The sequence below is a fragment of the Syngnathus leptorhynchus genome, chromosome 7, assembly GCF_054491065.1.
Source record: "Syngnathus leptorhynchus isolate UIUO chromosome 7, UIUO_Slep, whole genome shotgun sequence".
In the NCBI taxonomy this organism is placed as follows: domain Eukaryota; kingdom Metazoa; phylum Chordata; class Actinopteri; order Syngnathiformes; family Syngnathidae; genus Syngnathus; species Syngnathus leptorhynchus.
The window spans coordinates 8,140,911-8,163,197 of record NC_141201.1 but is presented as its reverse complement, the minus strand read 5'-3'; the positions used below and the strand labels follow the sequence as shown (position 1 = coordinate 8,163,197).

Sequence of the window (22,287 nt, the reverse complement as noted above, 5' to 3'; positions counted from 1 at the left end):
TTAGCTGCCCATATTTTGATTCGAATAACTTAACACCACTATCATTTCTCAGAGGCCTCTTGCCATATTGGAAGTCGGCCCTTCTCAGGAGAGTCTGCAGAAGAAGCTTGTTTGTCCAACACTGACTCAATATGGCTGAGCAGAGAAGAGAAAAACTGAGGTACACCGTCATAACCTGACAAAAGACAACAACACTTTGGACAATCGGCCAGTGGCTGTGTCTTGTGTGCGTGGATGTGTGAGTGTTCACCTGGAAAGATGTTGATATCAATGACTGTGAGAGTATATGTGTGTATGTTGATGATGATATCCACACCAAAGAGGGCCATGCCTAGCTGAATGCGCAGCTCTTTGACCAGGGCAGCAACAGCGTCCTTGCTTGGAGGAGGCAGGCAGGGCATTTGCTCATCCAGCTTGAAGAAAAGAAGACACCTTTTGAGAAAGGTGCTCCTTTTTACAAATACATTGTAAAATGTTGGTGATCCCAATCCAGTCGCAAAATCAGTCATTGCCACTTGACCCCCTTAACGTGTATTTAATTGAAAATTGGCTTCATAAACAAGCTTTTTATTTAAATATATCATACAATACTCACAGCTGTGAGATCCGAGCTTGACTCTGGTTTGGACACTTGCTGGCTGTTAAAGAAGATGGTCTCTCTGTCTGAAGGCAGACAGAAACCACAACTGGAGTGTGCATAGGAAACAAAGAGAAAGCAAAAAAAAAAAAAAACACCACAAAATAGCACAAGCAGACCAGTAGAACAAGGTCTGGTTTAGAGCACAAAAAAAATGATGGGTTCAATAGGGCTTGTCACAATGAGGCCTGTCATAATTACCTCAAAGTTACTAGTTTTAGTAACTTTAGCGCCGTGGTCGGACAATTACTCGATGATGTAATTACTGAGATGTAATCGTGAATTTTTACCCAAAAGAATGTGGAAAGTGAAAGAGACTTTGCATTTTCTGACTAACCACATGGCCCAGTAGGGAAGTTCTTGAGTGAGGGCCTCTCCACACAGAAGTGTCTTTCTCCAACAACAAACACCTTGTGCAGGACTGCTCCGTGATTGACAAAACTCTGGAGGACACACGGAGGATGGATCTCCACCAGACTTGGCGCGCTGAAGATCAGCGACATCTAAGCACCGAAGCAAAATGACTGAGAAATGCGGACAGGTCTACAAATAAATACGAGTCGAATAACGTGACTGCACGTACCTCGTGGGAAAGAGAACCATGGGCTACTCTTGTTTTACAAACTGTAAAATGGTAAACAAAGTGATGGGTGTTGTCAACAAAAAAAAAAAGGAAAGACAACCAACAATGTTGCATGCTAGCGACTTTTTTGAAAGCTTTTGGTGTGTGTGAGTACTAAAAGGGTTTCTGAGAACGAGGTGGAAAACCTAACTGAGAGGGAAGCTCAGGTTCTGAGTCATCACTTTCTGCTGAATAGAAGATATCTCACTTGCACTGTAGACCTCAAGGTATGGAGGACTGCAAATGTGCCAGTCTGTCAAACAAAACAACAGTCTTCACATTGAAAACATCATGTCGATATTACTATTGCAGTAATATTATCACTGAACGTGAGACCTCGGAGTGAATTTTGCAGATTGCTCATGATCCGGTAAGAGGTGAAGCGGTCTAGAATTTGGGTCATGGCGGGCAGGGGATCCAGAAGAACTGTCCTGCTGTGAGCTGACACATAAGCCTGCAACATGACACAACATCACTTGCAAGTATTGCAAGTATCACTTGCAAGCGGCAAGTATTATTCTGCCACCTGCTAGTTAGCTATCAAGTGTACGGTAATGCAGAACAATTGATGAGGCTGTATTGCAAGATGCATCTTGGTTAACTTTTAAAACAAGCATGTGATTTGACTTGGTTCTTTTTAGCTCCACCTGGAAATTAACCAGGAGCTGCTTTGCTTGGCTGTCATGCTCCGCCTCCACGATGACATCGGATAGCTTGTGAACTATGACATCGAAGGGTCCCTGGGGCCCAAGTGGCTGAGAAAGATCAATCTGAAGAAGAAAAAGAAAACATTTGATTCTGTATTTATCATTTCTCATGAATCTGCCTTTTTTTTCCAGCTTATGTAGGAGCCTTGTCACAAGACATTGGCTTAATTGCACCCAAAATATGTCTGTAAAATACAAAAAAGAAAAATACTTGTAATACTAGCTAATAGTTTTGTACCACAATTAAATGTTTCTTAATGATATCTACTCAAGCAAACTGCACAGAAAGCTAATAGCGGGTGGCTACAGGTGGCTGAGACATGGATTACAAAAGTTGCAGTCATCTGGATATGACGCCTATGAGTGCACGCTGAAATGAACGATTTAACATTAACACAGCACATTGTAAACTACACAAACACACAATAAGTATAAGACAACAAATGCAAACAATGTACAAGTCCTGCATTTACCCCAAATTATCCATGTGAGAAATTACTGTAGGTGCCCATCCTTCTATTAACATAAGACAAACAATTACCTCCACCACCTCTACTCCATGGTCCCTGGATGAAAAAAATAAATACAATTAAATTACTATATTCTTTTTGAGAGTAGCTTCATTGTTATAGTACATGCTAAAGAACCTTCAGCAGTCATCAAAATGGAATACTTTTCCATCCTTTTATGAATTCCATTCATTTTTGCTCAGTCTCTGCTGTTGGGGCTCTGAGCGAACTAATTGTGTGACCCTCATTTGCATCCAATTTGGAATAACAAGTCAGGTAACTTACGCACAGAGTTCTGCAAAGGCGTCCAGATTCATCCTCCGGCGTTTCTTGTCACTAAGGCAGAAACCCACTCTGCGGCGTGACATTTGGCTTTTTGCTTCTCCTTTGACCCACTAGCAGCAGAGCAAGACAGATAGGGTGGAATACTCACGCTCTTTGTCCCTAAGCACTGCTGCACCGCCCCCCCCCCAGCACCCACTCACACACACACTGCATCCCAAAAGTTCCTCATCTTCACTGTATGCCCCCCCCCCCTCCAAACATCTTGATACAATTTAACAGACAGAATGACAAAGTGGCTTGACCTCTTCACCATAAGTTGGTCATGATCAGCATAGTGAAATAGTGGTTCACACTTGTGCTTCACAATTATTAGGTCCAGGATTCAAATCCGATATGACTGTGGAGTTTGCATAACTTGTCCAAAGTGTAAATCAGTGTGACTGTTAAGTTTGTCCATATGCTTCATGTGATGTATCTCGTCTCCTGCCCAAAGTCACACGGGATAGACTTTGGCTCGCCATGATACTAATTACATACAATAAATATTCTGTAGGTGGCTCAAACGGCCAGTAGATGGCGTTATGTGACTACCTGAGTCCATTTCGTCCCAACCGCAGTAGCTATGTCATGAGCTCATCAATAAATTATACAATTTCACCTCTTTTATTTGAAAGTAATTATTTATTAAGGCAGATTTATTTATATAATGCATTTCATACACAAAGTAACACTCAATGTGCTTCACAGGAATTAAAAATGCTATATAAAAGCATTTCCAAGCAAAAGAATTCGACATTTCAAAGCAAAGTAAAGATATGTAACTTGCTAAAAGAACATACAGTGCAAGAACATAATTTTGGAGTAGATAATTTTAAAAATGCTTTGAAAGACCTTAATCACAGATATGGGAAAAGAGCATATCGTTAATAAACTGGATTTAAAATCATTTACACTTCTGTTGGAAATTCTATTTGTGTGCAGCGAAACAATTAAAAAGCTGCGTCACCATTTTTGTTTTGAGCTTTGGGCTCCACAAAATGACACTGCAGACCTCAGAGCGCTACTAGGTTTATCTTCCAACAGTATTTCTTCAATGTAATCAGGACCTTAATTATAGACCTCAAGTTATAGACCAGTAGCAGATTTTTTTGAATGTATTCCATAGCTGACTGTGGAATTCAGTTTAAAAGCTTTGCAAATTGTTCATCAATCAATAATAGTGACAGGAGGAACAATTAAACTGCAAAGACAATTCCAGCCAGCTATGGCGACTGTGGCGGTGTCCGTGTGGACGGGCGGGTGTTAGACCAAACCTGATCTGATGCGTGCGTGCGTGCGTCCTCTCTTCAGTTTAACAGTGACGCGTCAGGATTCGGTTTTACGGATCACTGTCCTTCTCAATTAATGTGGACCACCAACATGGTGTTTATAACTATCCACAGACCGACAGAAACTAATCCAACCATTTCAGTAAATAGATTTCAACCAATGACAGACTGCACCAAATGATTAGGTCTTATTTTATTCTTTATTCATAAAAGTCATTATTTCTGCAATACAACACAATGTAACATGCACATGGAGGTAAAAAGCAGGGATGTAATGAGCATTACTTTACTCACCTTAATCATAAACAAAACAGTTACAGTAGGCACTTTATCGAGTGTTCTCGTTGCCTACTTTAGGTTTGTAAAGAAGGATGTTGGCTCCTCTCCTCAGACACAATGAGGATTTAGACTGAGAGTTCGGTAACAGTACGAGACTGAGATCAGGAGCCCAGCTAGTCTCCTTAAAGCTACTATAGTGCAAGATGACTTGACCAGATAACGTAATGCTCTACTGAATCCACTTTATGCTTACAGGGTGTAGTGCGTTTTGTAGTGTGTGTGTGTAAGATGCAAACCAATTCATCTCCATCTCAATCTACATTTGTAACTAATGGTAGTTTATACAATATTTGAATGGTGGGAGTAGACTGAGATGATTTGTGTACTGCTGCTGTCTGCGGGCTTCCAGTTGTCATCTTGCTCTGCATGGATAGATAACCTGTGGCAGGAAAAAAACATTTGCTTTTGAGTACATTTCATAAGTGGATGGAAGACAATTTTCCAAATAGTTTAGCACAGTTTCCTGTTGTACGATAGCCATATTTTTAAAACATTCTGATTCTCTGGGCCCAAGCTTATTTGAGAACTGACCACAAATAAAATAAATAATAAATAATATATTACAAATCAAAATAGAAATAAAAACAATAATAAAAATAAATGATACAACATCCATTCTCTCATGTTCACACTGGTTCCAATGAATCTTTTTTCATTGGTTGAACAAACTTTAGAATGCACTGATTCCTGTGATTAATTGTGCAATCAATTAAGATTTATTACATTTCAGTCGACTTATAGAGTCCTTTTTCAGAATCCATATCTCACTCTGACAGATGGAGTTTTTCCATGCCCAATATGTCCAACATCTCAACCCTTAAGCAACCCTTCCACTTCTCTTAGCTTGTCACTCCAAACTTGTCCACATGTCTCTGCAACATCACACCATTCCGTGCTTCCTTCCCCTAGTATGAAAAGTTGACCCTGTGGCTGGTATTGCCTAGTACTGGGACTCCCGACCAAGCTGAATAGGTCCAGAGCGTCGGGCACTCAATGTTGTGTGTGCCTGTGTGTGTGTGTTGGGTCACGGCGTGGGGATTAGGTGTGTGTGAGTGATTGAGGGTGACAGCGGCCCTAGCATTAGGGGGCCCTGTGGCAGATTTTGAAGTCCTGTTTTAGACACACTAAGCTGGATTTGCCCGCAGCAGTGTGTCAGCAGTGATGCAGTTTGCCGGGACCTCCGACAGAACACACATGCACAACAGTGCACACACGTTAGCCTCTTGTCACCTGTGACTTCAGTTCTTTCTGTGTCGTGAATACTTTTATCCCTCTGTTTTTTTTTTCCATCCTCCAATTTTGTGTCTTTCAATTAGTTTGTCATATTCACATTTAATACACGAACAGAACTTACTTTGGCCACTGTAGCCAAGCCTAACCTGTACGAACAAACACAAAATTGACTCTTAACTCTTTGTTCAATTTCCTATGCCAATAACATATAGTGACAGGCAGGAAATTTTAATGTTCCTCCACTAGATGGCAGAAGGTACATATCAACTTTCTATGACATTTGTTTGGTGCTGTGCTTGGTTGGTATTATAATAATGCAAACTATAAATGTAAAATAGATGCCTAAATTCAGTTTGGGTTGGGGTATTATTTTTTTTTGACCCAGCAGTTAACAGTGCACATGATAATTTGGTCACCAATGTAAGTAATGGCAAATTCACAATCATGCTAAACTAGACTTAGCATGTTTGTGAATTTGGCAGACCAGGCTGCATATCGCCAGGCCTTCCAGTAGACAGAAGGTGTTTTCTATTACACTCCTCTGGTGAGAAAAAGTAGTGGACAAAATTTTAGACTACCTAAAAGCAGGTCTAAATGGTAGTGCAACGCCATTTTGGTGTATTTGATCAAGAGCCAGGCAGACAGATTTTGGTGCTCTGGGGATGTGTGCGATGGATATGTTGCAACCTAGAAGTTTTGAAGGAAGAATATTTTATCAGATATGATTTCTTATTTTTTGATACTATACATTTTATTTTTATGCAGTTCCTCTGTAGGAATTAATTAATTGAATGAAGTATAATCATGATCATCTAAAAATATTTTTGGAGCACCCATCCTGACCCACGCAGCACAACTATATTGGGGGGGGGTGGGAGTGGAGGAGTTTGATACACAGATGCATAGTAGTGGGTGTAAGATGGTCTCCAATTGCCCACGTCACAAGTCACAATAAGCAATTAATTTTGACAGCTCATCTTTGGACCCAGCACTGTTTGCCTTTTTCTAACGACTGTTCAATTCAATATTTTACACTGTAGTAAAAAAAAGAAAAACTGGTCAAAACACATACTAATGCTCCACTTTGTTTCCTCATGTATACCTTTGTGTGTGGCATATTCAGCCGCATGTGTGAGTGTTTGCACCCAGATCTCTCTTACAGCCCGTCCATTGTCAAGCGATTGTGAGTGTTGAGCAAGACCCCGACCCACCGGCGGGTACTAATCAGACGCATTCCTTGGGATTAAACGGCCAATTAACAATAAGGGAGCCATTGTTGCCTTGTCTCCGTTTGCGTCATAGTTAAAGGGTTTTGGGAGTATGGCCTACGTGTTGCAGTGAGTGTGGCTTTGACTCTTTGTGTTCCTGTGAGGAGTCTCTTGGTGCGCAAGGTACTGTTCATCGAATACTGCAATTATATGAATTGTCTCGTGTGGGTCTAACATGGATACAAATCGGGGAGTGTGTGTCACAATGCATGCTAATCCTGCAGCCACCAGTGGCAAGTTCACCGGCCGGCTCTTTTATACATGTGCATAGTCATGCAAATAAAAGGATGAAGATTGTTCATACTGTATTGTGTTTGCATGTGTGTGGCTCTCTGCCGGTCATGTGTCCGTGCAGTGTACAGAGTTGGGTTATACGCATCAGTGTGGCACGTGTCGGAGTGAGGCTGGGGATTAGTGAAGCTCAAGGCCTGTTGCTCCACTTCCATGATTACTACTGCTGTCTACTGCCATATGGGATGATGGGGGTGCAGGTGGAGGTGCATGCTACAGGGCATCATGCTATACCCACTTCACCTCAATACACCCAGATTTACTTGCATGTATTATAGTGGAGTCACAGAAGCAAATAAATACCGCTATAATTCTGTACATGCTAACCTACTTCTGTCTTTGTGACATTGTAGAACATAATTTATGTTTGGATCCAGACAATTTGCTTACTCAAAAAGACAATAATAGATACTGTGTTCTACACAAGCAATATAGTAAATCTATTGATGGAATGTACATGTAAAATAAAATAAAATAAATCAAAAATTGAAATAATCAATTCATCAATCACCATCAAAAGGGGGATCTTCAGATAATTATGAACACAATTTTTCACATTGTTCTCTGTTGTTGATATTTTGGTCATGATAATTGGTAGTTCTTGAATTTGATTTAATTAAGTGAATGTGTATCTAATCTGCAGCCAGTTATTGTATCTATCTATCCGTCCGTCCATCTGTCCATCCATTTTCTATACCGCTTGTCCTCACGGGGGTCGCGGGCGTGCTGGAGCAGTAGGTAGGGGACACCCTGAACCGGTTGCCAGCCAATCGCAGGGTCAATCAGCCAACCAGGCATATTTTGGGGATTTTTGGGACGTAGGCATGGAGAGAACATGCAAACACCACACAGGGTGGGCTGGAGGTGGAATCAAACCCGCAACCTCTGAACTGTGAGACGGATATGCCAACCAGTGCTCCACCATGCCGTCTATTGTATACATATTTTGTTCAAATTGTAACATTAAATTAATCATGAATCAATTACTCCTTGTAAATGTATGAGTATGAAGACATGAACAGGTGTCGCTTGCTAAACTGCAGACTCTAGCCAGGAGGGGGTAAATGATGTTCTCGCTCCCTCACTGTCCCCCCCCCCCCCCCCCCCCCACACACACACACACACACACGCAGACTGACCCCCACCTGCTGCTGTCTGCAGTGGATTAGAGGTCTGTCTGTCTAACCCCCAGTGGGCACCAGGACACGCACTTGCACGCCACGGGGGGCTGCTGTCTGTGAAATTGATCAAAACGCTACGTTCACAATAATGTGAAATGGATGTGTTAACCAGTGCGTCACCGTGCCGCCCTGAGTGCAGAATCTCAGCAAAAAATAAATAAATAAATAAATAAATAAATAAATAAATAAATAAATAAATAAATTCACCCCTACATTTAAACACACATGTCTGACTACAAATGAGTGAACGAATGAACTATGGAAAGTACAGTATACTGCATCTGCCACTCATCTTTACAAGTGATCTGGTCCTTTGTTTATGCTTTGCTTGGACCCACTACTATACCCACTACACACATTCAAAACGCATGCTCACCTCTTACCATTATTATGAACGGAAATCTGCATGTATTCTGGACTTTGTTGACATTTACGACGAGCAAGTGAGAAATGATAGCCTTTGCACCACATGATTCCTTCTGAGGCAGACTGAGATGTTTTGAAGAGCAAACTCTATTCCAGTAGAAAATTGACAACAAGTTAGAAAAGTCAACGGGGCGACGCCGGTGCCGGCTATTTCGGCCTGAAATGGACCGCTCCGTACAGGATTTTATTTTCTATTTACATTATATATATAATTTATATATATTTTTTTTATTAAAAAAGTTTGTGTGTAAGTTTGAAAATGTATATTCAAAATTTATAAAATTTATATATATATATATATATATATATATATATATATATATATATATATATATATATATATATATATATATATATATATGTATACAACTTACACAGTTGGGTATTTGCTTCATTGTAATGAAAAGCTGATTTTGACTGCCGTTGACATAACACACTCCACTTCACACAACTCAAACACTCCAAAGCAGTCGATAAAAGATAGGAAACAGGAGTGTTCCATTGTAGAACATTACAAAAGCAACCTTGCCACACCAGGGAAAACTCCACTGATGCCCCTCCCATAAGCCCCCTTCCTCATCCCTCTCTCTTAGTTCAGCCATGTTTGACTATCTTGCTCTTCTTACTTGCACACCTCCTTCCCACCACACCTATTCTTTACCCCACTTTCTCACAGCAACATTTCCAACTTCTACCAGTCCTTATATAAACAATGCATGCATGCATGTGCTAGCCAGTGCCACACACACACACCAGAGGCTCACCCTGCCTTGGCCCTCTCTTCTCAACACACACTATCATTGCAGTTACCTTGTCAAAAGTGATCGATCCGGCCCAAAAAGGTGCACGTCCCGCTCCGTATGCCTGCCTGCATGTGCAGCCAGTGCTCCATTCTCTCCATCCACCCTTCCTCTGTCAATCTGGCCACAAACCCCTCTTTCCTCCCTTTATCCCGAGGTAAGATACTTACTTTTCAGATAAAGCATATTATGATAAATCGGCTGAACTCTGTGCATGCGTGTGTGTTTATGTGTGGGTGTGTGACTGTCTCACACACACACACTATAATCACACAGTGGCTACACAGACATATAAATATGTCGTGGACAGTGTGTGTATCGAACATCGTGATGTCAGAGGTAACAGCTGGGAAAGTGTGGGAAAGGTTTGTGAGCCTGACTTAGTCTTTTAGGATTGCGATGCTATTTGATTTCACTGACTCAAATGAAATCCTTGTAAATTACGATATCAACTTCCATAACACATAAAATTCTGTCATCAGGTAAAAAGGCAAGTAAATGTATTGTAATAAATGTTTTCTTTTGGTTCAATTTTGCAACTTATGTTGGTTTGTTATTGAACTTGCATTGGAAATGACAACTCTTGCTCTCTCTCTCTTTCGCTCTCTCTGTCTCTCTTCAATTTACTGAGAAAGAAAGACCCATCTGCTAATGAAATTGCATGAGAGAAAGAGTAGAACATATGGGCAAATGTTCGACAAACAAAGTGGAAGGGACGATAAGGTCAACCAGGGAATAAAAGAGTTTGGAGAAAATGAAAAATAAATGAAAATACAATGGCCTACATGGTTGCCTCTGGGACATGTATGCGTGCCTGTTGGAAAATGGGATGTTTATGAAATACTGTGTGTGCGCTTGTGCGTGTGTGTGTGTGTGTGTGTGTGTGTGTGTGTATAGATTAGATGTACTAAGCCTCTTATGTGCATGGTGGCTGTCCTTAATTTGTTTGAGCTCTGGGTCCTAGTGCGTTCAAACTACTCCCAAATTCAGACACTGGGCAGTGTAATTTGCTACACAAACAAATTCCCCCTGTCAAAATAACTTGTTTCATTAAATTCATAAACAAATTTAAAAGTTTTCATTTAGATAAAGTGGGAGAGAGAAAGACAATAAAACACTATATGAGGGTGTTTTTATAAAGCCTTAAATAATGCCACTATTCTAAGATTAATTCTCTTTGAATGCAACTATGAGAGCTACAAGAACAACAACAACTGCATCAACAATAACAAGAGGAAGCAGAAGTTGGATTATTACCGTATAGACCGAGGATAACGGTATATAATGAATATTATCGCTATTTTTTTATCTGTGTAGACAGAAAGTGAAGGCATGGAATGTTTTGGTAAAAATGGATCAAATTTAATTGTATACTGCAAAAGCGCGTGCACGCTCCAGTTGCGGGTGCACGGAAGCACCGGCCTCGCAGGCCCCCCTTCTATTTTTATTAAATCCATTTCTTTCTTTTACGAATCGACCTGTTAGTTCATTCAACAATAACAATACAACCACGGTGGTAGCAGCAGGTAGATTACTAAATAGCAACCACGCGCACGCGCAACCCCCCCTCCGCATGCACGCGCACAGTCACGCAGTCACAGGCCTGTACGAAACACACTCACCTCATTGAGTAGATGAAGACATTTCACTTCAGATTTTGAACCATTGAAACACGCTGGTGAAATTCTGCCTGTGGCTCTGTGTGTGTCTTTATATCTCCGCTTTGGCTTTACAGAGCTAGATAAACCCCTTATACACTTTGGGCCGCAGCTACATTGTGCGCTTGTCTTTCATGTCTATGTGTGTGTGTGACTGGATTTTAAACTATAAGAAAGCCGATTCAATTAACAAGCAATGAGAATCGGCTTTGGACTCCGTGAAATTGTCTCGGCGCATTCGGAACCTGAGAGGACGTATCGTGTCAAACGGAAACCTAAAGAAGAAGGAAAAAATTGTAAACATTGACAATACACAAAAAACGAAAACATTTGAGTTGATAAAACGCCATCACTTGTAGTTTTGCAACGAATTTCACCAATAATTCTCTCAATCGTTTCTCATTTTCTTGGTTTAGTTCCAGCGGTTTTTCCACACCACCAACCAATGGGCCTGCATCTGCACACAATTTCTGTTTATGGAACAAATAACGAACCCAAAAAATTGTGTTACATGCTGGAGCCGCCGTTTGTAATTGTTAATATAACGGTAGAACCTTTACAGTGACATGTTTCACTTAACTTTATTGCGTGAGCGCGTTGTGGATGCGGTGACTTTATTTGCGCCCGTTAATATTTATTATTATTATTATTATTATTATTATTATTATTATTATTATTATTATTGTGTGTCACGGGCTGGTGGAACCCTGCATGTTGGGATTTAAAGCGGATTTAATTGCAAAACAAGCGCTCTTTTGTGCTGCCTTTAATCCAACCATAGTTCTTTTCCACACTCAGTCAGTCATTTCCATATACAGAGCAATTATGAATACATGGTCGTTAATGTCTATACAGCACAACATATTTATCTTATTTTTGATGCATAATCTTCCATCATTTTGTCTGTGATTTCCCAATGAACCAATCCCAATTTGCGAGAAAAAAATGATGAAATGAAATGAAAATGAAAAACAATGATTATTTGTTAAGTTCTGAAGAATTAATTGGTTAGTTGGTAAACCGTTTGTATTGATTGATGTGAATCAGTGGACAACAACAGCAAACGCCGTCTCAAATATATTTGGATTTGTTCAGATTGTAGAAAAAATATGCCTGTATGCCATTTATTATATGTATTAAATCGAATTAAAAAGATATTATTAATGTTCATTCTGAAAATGATAATACAAGTTTAGGAAGGAAAATTAAAAGTGGACGTGCGAGATATATATCGTCTCCGGTATATATTAAAAATCAGCTAACATGACAAATAATTTATATGAACCACATAACATTATTGATTGTACGGGAGAGGGAGAGAGAGAGAGAGAGAGAGAGAGAGAGAGAGAGAGAGAGAGAGAGAGAGAGAGAGAGAGAGAGAGAGAGAGAGAGAGAGAGAGAGAGAGAGAGAGAGAGAGAGAGAGAGAGAGAGAGAGGCAAGAGGGAGGGCTGTCTACTTAGGCAAGTTCTAATTAGCCAACCACTTCTTCTCTCGCCTCACTTTGTCCACTCTGCTTCCTAACGCATCTTCTCCAGTCGGCAGCTGAAGCGAGCTAGTGGGGACCACCCGGACCCTACTCAATTTCTCAACATTCATCATTCATTTGGAAATTCATTTTTCGGCAAAATCGAGCTGGAGACGTGCGCACTGCTGTTACGCACGACGGGGACTGCATAAAAAAGACATCTTAGGGTCGTATACAATTACTCTGTAGCGTTCTGTTATAGCGTGTGGCTCGCTTTTGGGTTTTGTTTTGCACCTAAAATATTCAAACGGGTTATACGCGCACGGAGCGTAGCTGGTCATTTTGCAGGTGTTACGCAACAGGTGTATTGCACACTCTTGCATCGTGAGCATCCCCGTTAAGGGACACCGAAAAATAGACTGGAAATTGGTGGAAGAGAATCAGAAAAAAATACAGACAGAGAGAGAGAGAGAGCGCAAGAGAGAGAGAGAGAGAGAGAGAGAGAGAGAGAGAGAGAGAGAGAGAGAGAGAGAGAGAGAGAGAGCGCGCAAGAGAGAGAGAGCGCGCAAGAGAGAGAGAGAGAGAGACCCCGGTGGAGTCAAACGAAGACCGTGTCGTGTTGTTGAGAGAAGAGGAACAAGTGAGTGAGGGAGTGAGGGAGTGTTTTAAAGCCCACAGGAGGCATGATGTCCTACATTAAGCAACCCCATTACGCCGTGAACGGGTTAACTCTGTCCGGCCCGGGCATGGATCTGCTACACACCACCGCCGTTGGATACCCCAGTGAGTATTAATTGATTATCCTTAAATGGTGTCTTAAGTTTATTATTTTCCTTGATTTAAAAAAAAAACTTAAATGCGTGGAAATAGACCGGAATCAGTGAGAAAAACGCGTGCGGTTCTTTACTGTGATTGTGCAATCCTAGAAACATGTGTCGGTGTTCACTTGACCTATCAATTTAGCAGATTATAGAGTCAAAAAACAATGCAAAAAGTGTGTGAATAGGAAGACCGTTTGTTCTCACACGGACTTAACATTCAAACAAATCGCAATCTGTTGCATAACCTATATTTGATAAGAGACTCTCTTTGTATTTGGTTTTGTGCTAATCATGCTTTGCAACATCTGTCATCTGACAGAAGGCAGGTTTGGTAGCCAAGGTTGGCCCTTAATGTACTTGTAAATGCAGTCTGAAAATCAATGTGATTACTTGTGCGAATGTTTTCACTTTGTTTAGTTCTGCACCTTTTATTCGTTTGAAAAAAAGTCAGTAAAGCCATTCATTTTGTTGAATGTTCCACTTAGCATGTACTCCTGTATGTTGAATATCTATGAGAAACGAATAAGAATACGAGACATTATTATTATCATTATTATTATTATTATTATTATTATTATTATTATTATTATTATTAAAGAGTGATGTAGTAATAATAACAATACGAACGTTCTAATTTTCCTTTTGATTATTGTGTTGATTTCCACGCAGGTACTCCACGGAAACAACGTCGTGAGCGCACCACCTTTACGCGCGCACAGCTGGATATCCTGGAGGCTCTGTTTGCCAAAACGCGCTATCCAGACATCTTCATGAGGGAGGAGGTGGCCCTCAAGATCAACTTGCCCGAGTCTAGAGTACAGGTAAAGATGTCATATTATTAGGGACACTTATTGAACTGGCTACAGTTAGTAGCTTTTTGATTTCTATTGAACCACTGGGTTCTCAACCAGGGCTCATCAATCTGGTCCCCGCACGTACCACAAGGTAGCTCTTTAAGGACCATATGAGTTTAAAGAAAAAGAAATAGGTAATCGGTGATGAGACATAGTGATGAGGAATGTTGTACAAATTATCATGTTAACTGGCAGAGAATTATACAAAAACTGTTTTCTAATTTTTGTGAGAAATATGCTAATATCTTCACATGAATTGATAATAATAATAATAATAATAATAATAATAATAATAGCAATAATAATAATAATAATAATAATAATAATAATAATAATAATAATAATAGTATTTGAGCACATTTGTTATTTCAAAATCGTGTCCCATACAGGTACCTTCTCATTAATCAGTAGCCAGAGGTAGCTCTCAGTTTGGTGGTGGTTGGTGACCCCACCTCGGCAAACACTCGCAAAAGAAGATTAAAAAAAAATTGACATCGATTATTCATTAATTTCCTATTGTAGCTGAAGGAAGCGGCACGGTACAAACCCTGGACAGACAGGTCGCATATCATATTGGTAAGCCACCTGATGTATAATTTCCACTCTAATGCATAATAAGTGGGGCAGGAATCTTATAGCTTGGCACATTAGTCATTCCTTAATAGAGATGAATATCACAATAACAGAACAAACAAAACACAGCCAAAACTCACCTATTGTCAACCGGTGGGCCGTGGCCCTCTAGTGGTCCATGATGGTATTGCAAGTGGTCCGTGAAATTGGAAATGGAAAACAATTGTAATCTTTTTAAAAATAAAACTGATTTATTATTTAGACTTGTTTTATTTTCCAGCTAATTTTGTGAATCATTTACCCATCCAAATGATGTCAAATGTTGCTGAGATTCCCAAAATAGACATACAGATGCAAATAAATAGCAAGCATAAGTCAATCCTCTTTCCGTGTGAAATAAAATAATCTTTCGCCAAAGCAGTGGTCCCTGAGTTGCTTTTTGGTTATAATAGTGGTCCCTTGTATAAAACCAGTTGAAAATATTAAAAATGATGTGTTCCTTGATTTCACATGGATTTTGACACTGACATCAAAATGAAATGTTATGTGATCTTGCTCATCATCCAGGTATGGTTCAAGAACCGCCGTGCCAAGTGCCGCCAACAGCAGCAGCAGAGTACAGGCCAATCCAAACCGCGGCCTCCTAAAAAGAAGGCCTCCCCAATTCGGGAGGCCAACGCTGAGGCCAGTGCCAACCCGGCTAACGGTCCCTACAGCCCACCGCCGCCTCCTCTGGGCACCGCCATCGCCCCCAGTTCCAGCTCTGCTAGCGCCACAGTGTCCATATGGAGTCCGGCCTCCATCTCTCCGCTGCCAGACCCCCTGTCCGCCTCCAGCACCCCCTGCATGCAGCGTACCAGCGCCTACCCCATGACCTACACCCAGGCCCCGGCCTACAGCCAGAGCTACGCTGGCTCCTCCTCCTACTTCACCGGCCTGGACTGTAGTTCCTACTTGTCACCCATGCACCCGCAGCTGTCGGGCACAGGAGGTGCCCTGAGCCCCATCACCGCCTCCTCCATGGGCGGGCCCCTCAGCCAGTCGCCCGCCTCGCTCTCTTCCCAAGGCTACACGGCCGCTTCGCTTGGCTTCGGAGCCGTCGACTGTCTAGATTACAAGGACCAAGCTGCCTGGAAGCTCAATTTCAATGCCACAGACTGTCTGGACTACAAAGACCAGAACTCCTGGAAGTTCCAGGTCTTGTAAAGCAAGAGGTCAGGAAGTTAGAGGGGATATGGGAAGAAATGTACAGTCAGTCAGAGTTGGGTGAATGATGAAATCACTGTTGTTGATTGTACAAGTTAAGCAAACAAACGGGGCTGGAATAATTTCTCTTTTTTCTGTTGATGATGAGCTCAATTATAAATTATTGAATATGAAAAATAATGATCATAATGACTCATAATGATAATAGAGAAGAAAGTAATACTGGTCCATCCAAGTGGCGTAGGTTTTTGATAATATTTGGTAACTCAAGTCAAAATTTAAAAATAACACTAATACCATAAATGAAGCTATAGAAGCAATCAGCTGTCATGTCAAGCAAATTAAAAAAAGACATGGTCAAGGAAAGTGTAGTTATAATAGAAATATAATCTTTAAAAATTCTACTTTTGTACGACAATATTTTGGATTAAACTGACTTTTCAACATGTGATCTGTTAAAGACACAAGGCACCAAAATGATGTGCTGATTTATTTGATACCACCTAACTGCCTCAATGGCGAAATTGTTTTGAGCAAAATGAATGACAAATTAACACTTGAGTTCTTTATGTTTCCTTCAAGATGTGTCTTGTTGTATTCACTGACATTTACTTCTCCATCATTTGAAGCATTGAACCCACCAGATGAGCTTCCCCAATGGTGCAGAGGTGAAAAGGCCATCCAAGCTGATGATTCCCCAGTAGCCTTGTTTGATATTGACCCTCTTCAGCCCGCATGTGATCCAAGTCAAGAGGATTGATCGAGTCCCCTGAAGTGACTGCAGTACAAACTTGTTGCCTTTGAGCATGCTTGGGGTGAATGGCTCATGCATTGTTAGTTTAATAGGATCAACTCTTGGGCAACAATGGCCCCATTGTGGCAATTGGCACTCAACAAAAAGCCCCCCTCCTGCTCCTTTTCACAAGAGGTTGGCAGAATTGAAGCAGTTCTGCTAAATGACTGTATTGTTGTGTTTTTTTTGGGTTTTTTTCGAGACATCTGATGAGCAAAAAGACTGCATCAGGGAACGGGGAAGAAAGTGCCCAATGCACCTGCCCTTCCTTAGCACAGAGAGTTTGTTGTCTCTCAAAATGTCCATCCAACATGTAAAAAATGTGATGGCTATCAATATATGTCTTTCATGTATCTTATTTTGTATTAGACTTCAATATTGCTGTTTCTTGAAACATTTGTGGAGTTGTCAAAGTAAAAGTAAAGATTGTTGTCATTTGTTTTTGAAGTTGATATTATTCAGTATAACTTACTGTGATCAACATCAATGATATTATTTCTTTAGCTGGCAAGGCCATTACTTCAATACTTTTTTTTTTGTACATATTCAATCCTGAAAATGAAACCACGTCTCATATATGCACTCCAAGCAATGCATCTCTCGCGCTTAAATCTTAGTAAAATGCCAACGTTTTTCTTTTTTTTTCCTTTCAATATTTTTCTGCTTTTTGTCCAACTCAGGGTTTTGTCTGATAAAAGTAGCAGTAATAGGAACAATGCTGGTAATGCTTCTTAATCTCAATTTACTCGACTTATGTCTTTTGCATCATTATATCATTTCTGCTTTATTTTTCTGATATGAATGATTGTTCTTCTTTTGTATATTTCATTTTTCTCCTGTATTTGTTTGACCAGTCAGCACCAGTATCCTGGTAGATAGCTTTAATGTTTCAAAGACATTAAACAACCTTGTGTAAATGTTGGGTCTGCTGGGGCTCTTCTTACAGCATGCTGCTGCTGGTGAAACCTTACGAGATCCATCAACAAAGACCTCCATCTCTGTGTGCTGTATCTTTAAGAACCTGAACTTTGCAACCAAAGGTGCAAGGTTGGAGTCCAGGAAATTGGCTTAATTTGAAGAATGGACTGGCGGATGGATAGACGAATAGACGGACGGACGGACGGACGGACGGAGGGAGGGAAGGAGGGATGGAGGGATGGATGGATGGATGGATGGATGGATGGATGGATGGATGGATGGATAGATAGATAGATAGATAGATAGATAGATAGATAGATAGATAGATAGATAGATAGATAGATAGATAGATAGATAGATAGATAGATAGATAGATAGATAGATAGATAGATAGATAGATAGATAGATAGATAGATAGATAGATAGATAGATAGATAGATGCTGAGGGTCCTGTAATCCCCCCCAGCAGCAGCAGCAGCAGCAGCATATGGACAGGGGAGTGCAGAGACACAGACACAGATACACTCTGGACTTAGAAATATGATTCATTTCTTTCCGAGCTCTAATCCTCTGGAAACAAGCTGGCGGCCAGTCTGCTCTGAAGGCACACTGTAATCATGCCACGGGCTGAAAGCGCTGACCAGCCTCTCTTATCATCCCACATGACCCCCAACCCCCCCATTTTCACCCTCCAGTCCAATTTCATCTTAATCGATTTCTAATCCCGATGCCGCCAAACGTACACGTGCCAAGCATGAGGCTGAGCGCTCGTCCATATACATACATGTTACACAGATGGTAACAAATTGTCACATGCACAAGTCATTTTGTTGCAAAATGAAAACCATGTCTAATCTTACAAAGACACATATGGTAAAATTCGATTTAAATTATAGACGGTCCCAAAGCTCATGCAAAAGTACGAAGGTAACATTTTGCTTTGTGTAATCAGGAGACAATGTGATTTTGAAGTGTGTTGTGAAGCATAATCAAAAGCATAAGTCATGAAAGAAGATTTGTAATGGTGCAGTAATGCTGCTAAATCACACCTACAGCAGTGTAAGTCGGTTTGAATGATCTGCAGCTAGCAGTGCTAACAGGATCAGCATTACTCTATGAATGGATCAACCAGCGACTGTCACATATACTTCTGATGAGGGCTTTGCTGCAGATTACAATTTTAACACCTTGTTAATATCACTAATAGTAAAAATCAGTGTTTAGCATTGAGACTAATATGCCCCCAAACCAGTTGGATTATAACACTGATTGACCTCTGTACGTACAGACATGGCCACTGACAAAAGTGATTGTATTTTGTTGCTGATTGTGTATCTGTCGATTTTTTCTTGATTTTGTCTTTTGAGCCACAAAACCAAAGTGTAAACACATCCTGTCTGCTTGACACCCTCTTTTATTCCAGGGCACATTGGCTTCCTTCAGTCCGGTCATGCCACGCACCTCTCGCGGTGTGCCCCCTCTGCGCCACCTCTCCTTGCAGTTTGTTATTCCTGCTGATCTAATTTAGAGAATGTCCCAAATCCTCTTAGTGTCCTGCTCCCTCAGCGCAACGCTAAGTGAATTAGACAAGATTACTGTCTACCTCTTCCTTCCTTCTCTTGCAATTTCTTGTCATCAGACTGTCACTCATCAATTCATCACTCTATGAACAACTTTCTCCGGATAAGTCTCATTTAACCAGCAGGATCAGTTTTATCATGATATTGGTCCCATGAGATGAATGATTGTCCAGCTCTTTACCTTGTGGAATAGCAAGGTCAATTTCTCTGTATTTGTAAGACATTTGGGTTTTAGATCAAAAGATGAATATGAGACAGATGTTTAGAAATACAGCATTTATTTGATCATATTTACATCCAATAACTCAATACAGAGCACCTTTGCTTTGAATCCACCCACTTTTCAAGTGAGCAAAAGTATTAGAACATGTGACTGATGGGTGATTCTTGTTGCTCAGGTGTTTATAGACTGATTGCCTAAATATTAGATATATAATATATATATATTGAATATAGTAAGTGATGTAAAACTATATTTGTACTTCTGTGCTTTTCAGAATTTGGACTTTTTTACTTTATACTTAAATGAAGGTGTTTTTTGTTTTTTCTCCTTAAGGATAAGTTTCATTACAAAATGAGAATACTTTTACCTTTGGTGTTAGGCCTCAGGAGTACAACTGTATTGTGTGTGCGTGTGCGTGCGTGTGTGTGACATCATTCTTAAAAAAAGAGCACTTCTCCTCTTAGAACTCCGTTTTGTCCAAATAGACACTTTGCTGCAGTTACAGCATCAAACATGACCTTTGCATGTGTGCATGTTCAAGCCCCCTTTTAGAGTAAACCTCTGTCCCCCTCTCTCGCTTTGTCTTCCACTGCTCTTTGTCTCTCTCTCACACACAAACACACATACACACAAACACGCACACCAAAACATGCACACAAACACGCACACACAAATGCTTTCCTCCCTCACTTTCAGTAATTCCAGCGTTGCCTCGCTCGCTTGCGTAGCTCGTCCTAATCCAGTTTTGACCTCAATCCCGTGATGTAACGGATCATGTGATAGGGAGGAAAAAGTGGGAGAAATGGAATAAGGAAAGAGGGGAACAGGACAAAATGTGGGGGAACATGGGTTAATCCTCCGAGATCGAGCTACATCCCAATCCCACATTGTTGGGATGGGTGAGGGAGTGAGTGGATGCCTCCATTAAGTTACCACATACTGTATGATCTTGCACTCTCTCTCACAGAGACACAAACACACACACACACTCACAAACATGTCCACATGCGAGCACAGACACAATGTGAAAACAAGTCAACATGTTTGTTTCATCTCTGTGACTCAGAGGCTATTAAAGTCTGCATGGTGCCAAAACACAACAACACAACATCCATTGTGTTTGTGACTGAACGCCACCAGCTTACAAATATTTACTGAATTTGTGGTCATGCATGCATTTGTATAGCTTTTGTTGTTAAGCCTACCAGATGCATCATTTGGCATTCGATTGATTTATTTTGAAGTTGCCATCGTTGCCTTTTGGTACCGTAATGTGATGTGACACTTGGGGAGACAAAATATAAGCATCAAAATGTTTAGAAAGAAAGGTTAGCATTTACTCCCCCTTTCATAGAAGTTTCATTTTATTATTATATATATATGTATTGTTAAAAAATAATATATATATATTTATATACATATGTATATTATATCATATACATATATATCATATATATCATATATACATATAAGATGTGTGTGTGTGTGTTTAAATTTAAAAGGTCGTCTATCAAAAATGTAAATCGAACAACCAATATCTGCACCTTTTATCAACAAAAATGAGATGCACTGCAAATTGTTTTGACTGTTTTCATAACTTATAATGGCCGTTAGGGGAAGCTGTGGAGGCACAATCCATCCTCTCCTTTTCTATGGTAGTAGCAGAGTGACTATGAAAGCACATAGCCTTCATCACAGGGCACACATAAGGAAGCAATGCAGAATGAAAAACATGAAATTATAAATAAACAAATTTACATGCGTTATTTTCTTTTTATGTATTGGTAAAACGGTATTGGGTTAACCATTCCTGAGTTATTATCCTCACATTATCATTATCTTCTGTTAAAAACAAAAGACACCCTGTTCCAAAAGAAATCTCCGCTGTCGAGAATCGTGTCATGCTAATGAGGGTGTGTGTCTAAGTAAAAAAAAAAAGTAAAAACTGGCATGTTATCAGTTGACTACCCATTTGTCCTACAATGAAGTCAATCCCAGGTTTGATGGGTCATAATATATAGACATAATGGCATCCTACTTTAACAAAAAGTGAAATATGTTTCTGACAAATGTGCAACTCTTCACACTACTGACATAAGAAAAAAAATCACACACAGTCACATCTGGTTTGATTCCCCAGCCCACAACCTCTCAATCTGCTCCTGCATTGTACCACTCTATGCCCCTCCTTCCTTGTGTACCAGTTGTGCACTAATCTGTCACCAGCCTCTCAACCTGCTCACTCGTCACCACTCAACCCACCATACACATCTCTCTCTTCCTCAACAGCCGTCCCTATCTTCCACCCCCTCCTCCCCACCACCACCACAACTCTCCTCTGCCCCCCCCCCCCCCCCCCCGTCTACCAATCTGAGCACTGTGTTAATCTGGTGCTGCTCTGCTGGTCAGCACTTTGAGAAGCAGACAGACAGATTGGCTGTAATCCCCTGAGTGCCACAGATGGAGGGCCACCACACAGACCTTGGGGAAGGTGAACACACTGTTGTACACGTGCATACAAACACACACACACACACACACACACACACACACACACACACACACACAC

At 40.6% G+C, this 22,287-nt stretch overlaps 2 protein-coding genes across 3 annotated transcripts; one reads left to right on the top strand and one right to left on the bottom strand.

Annotated features, from left to right (window-relative positions):
* Window positions 1-41: 41 nt before the first annotated feature.
* LOC147054541 (inositol-tetrakisphosphate 1-kinase-like) lies at window positions 42-2,843 on the bottom strand. Its single transcript, XM_085916405.1, has 10 exons — window positions 2,761-2,843; window positions 2,508-2,532; window positions 1,907-2,029; window positions 1,596-1,713; window positions 1,411-1,512; window positions 1,221-1,261; window positions 975-1,140; window positions 596-663; window positions 251-413; window positions 42-175 (listed from the first exon to the last, which is right to left on the bottom strand). The coding sequence occupies exons 1-10, from the start codon at window positions 2,841-2,843 to the stop codon at window positions 42-44; spliced, it is 1,023 nt and encodes a 340-aa protein (XP_085772531.1).
* A 10,590-nt stretch (window positions 2,844-13,433) lies between these two features.
* Window positions 13,434-16,204, top strand: LOC147054540 (homeobox protein otx5-like). Of its 2 annotated transcripts, none has more exons than XM_085916197.1 (3): window positions 13,434-13,533; window positions 14,241-14,392; window positions 15,566-16,204. In XM_085916197.1, the coding sequence occupies exons 1-3, from the start codon at window positions 13,434-13,436 to the stop codon at window positions 16,202-16,204; spliced, it is 891 nt and encodes a 296-aa protein (XP_085772323.1). The 2 variants fall into 2 exon arrangements, with proteins under 2 accessions (XP_085772323.1, XP_085772322.1); XM_085916196.1 differs by having other exon boundaries at window positions 14,229-14,392.
* Window positions 16,205-22,287: the final 6,083 nt, after the last annotated feature.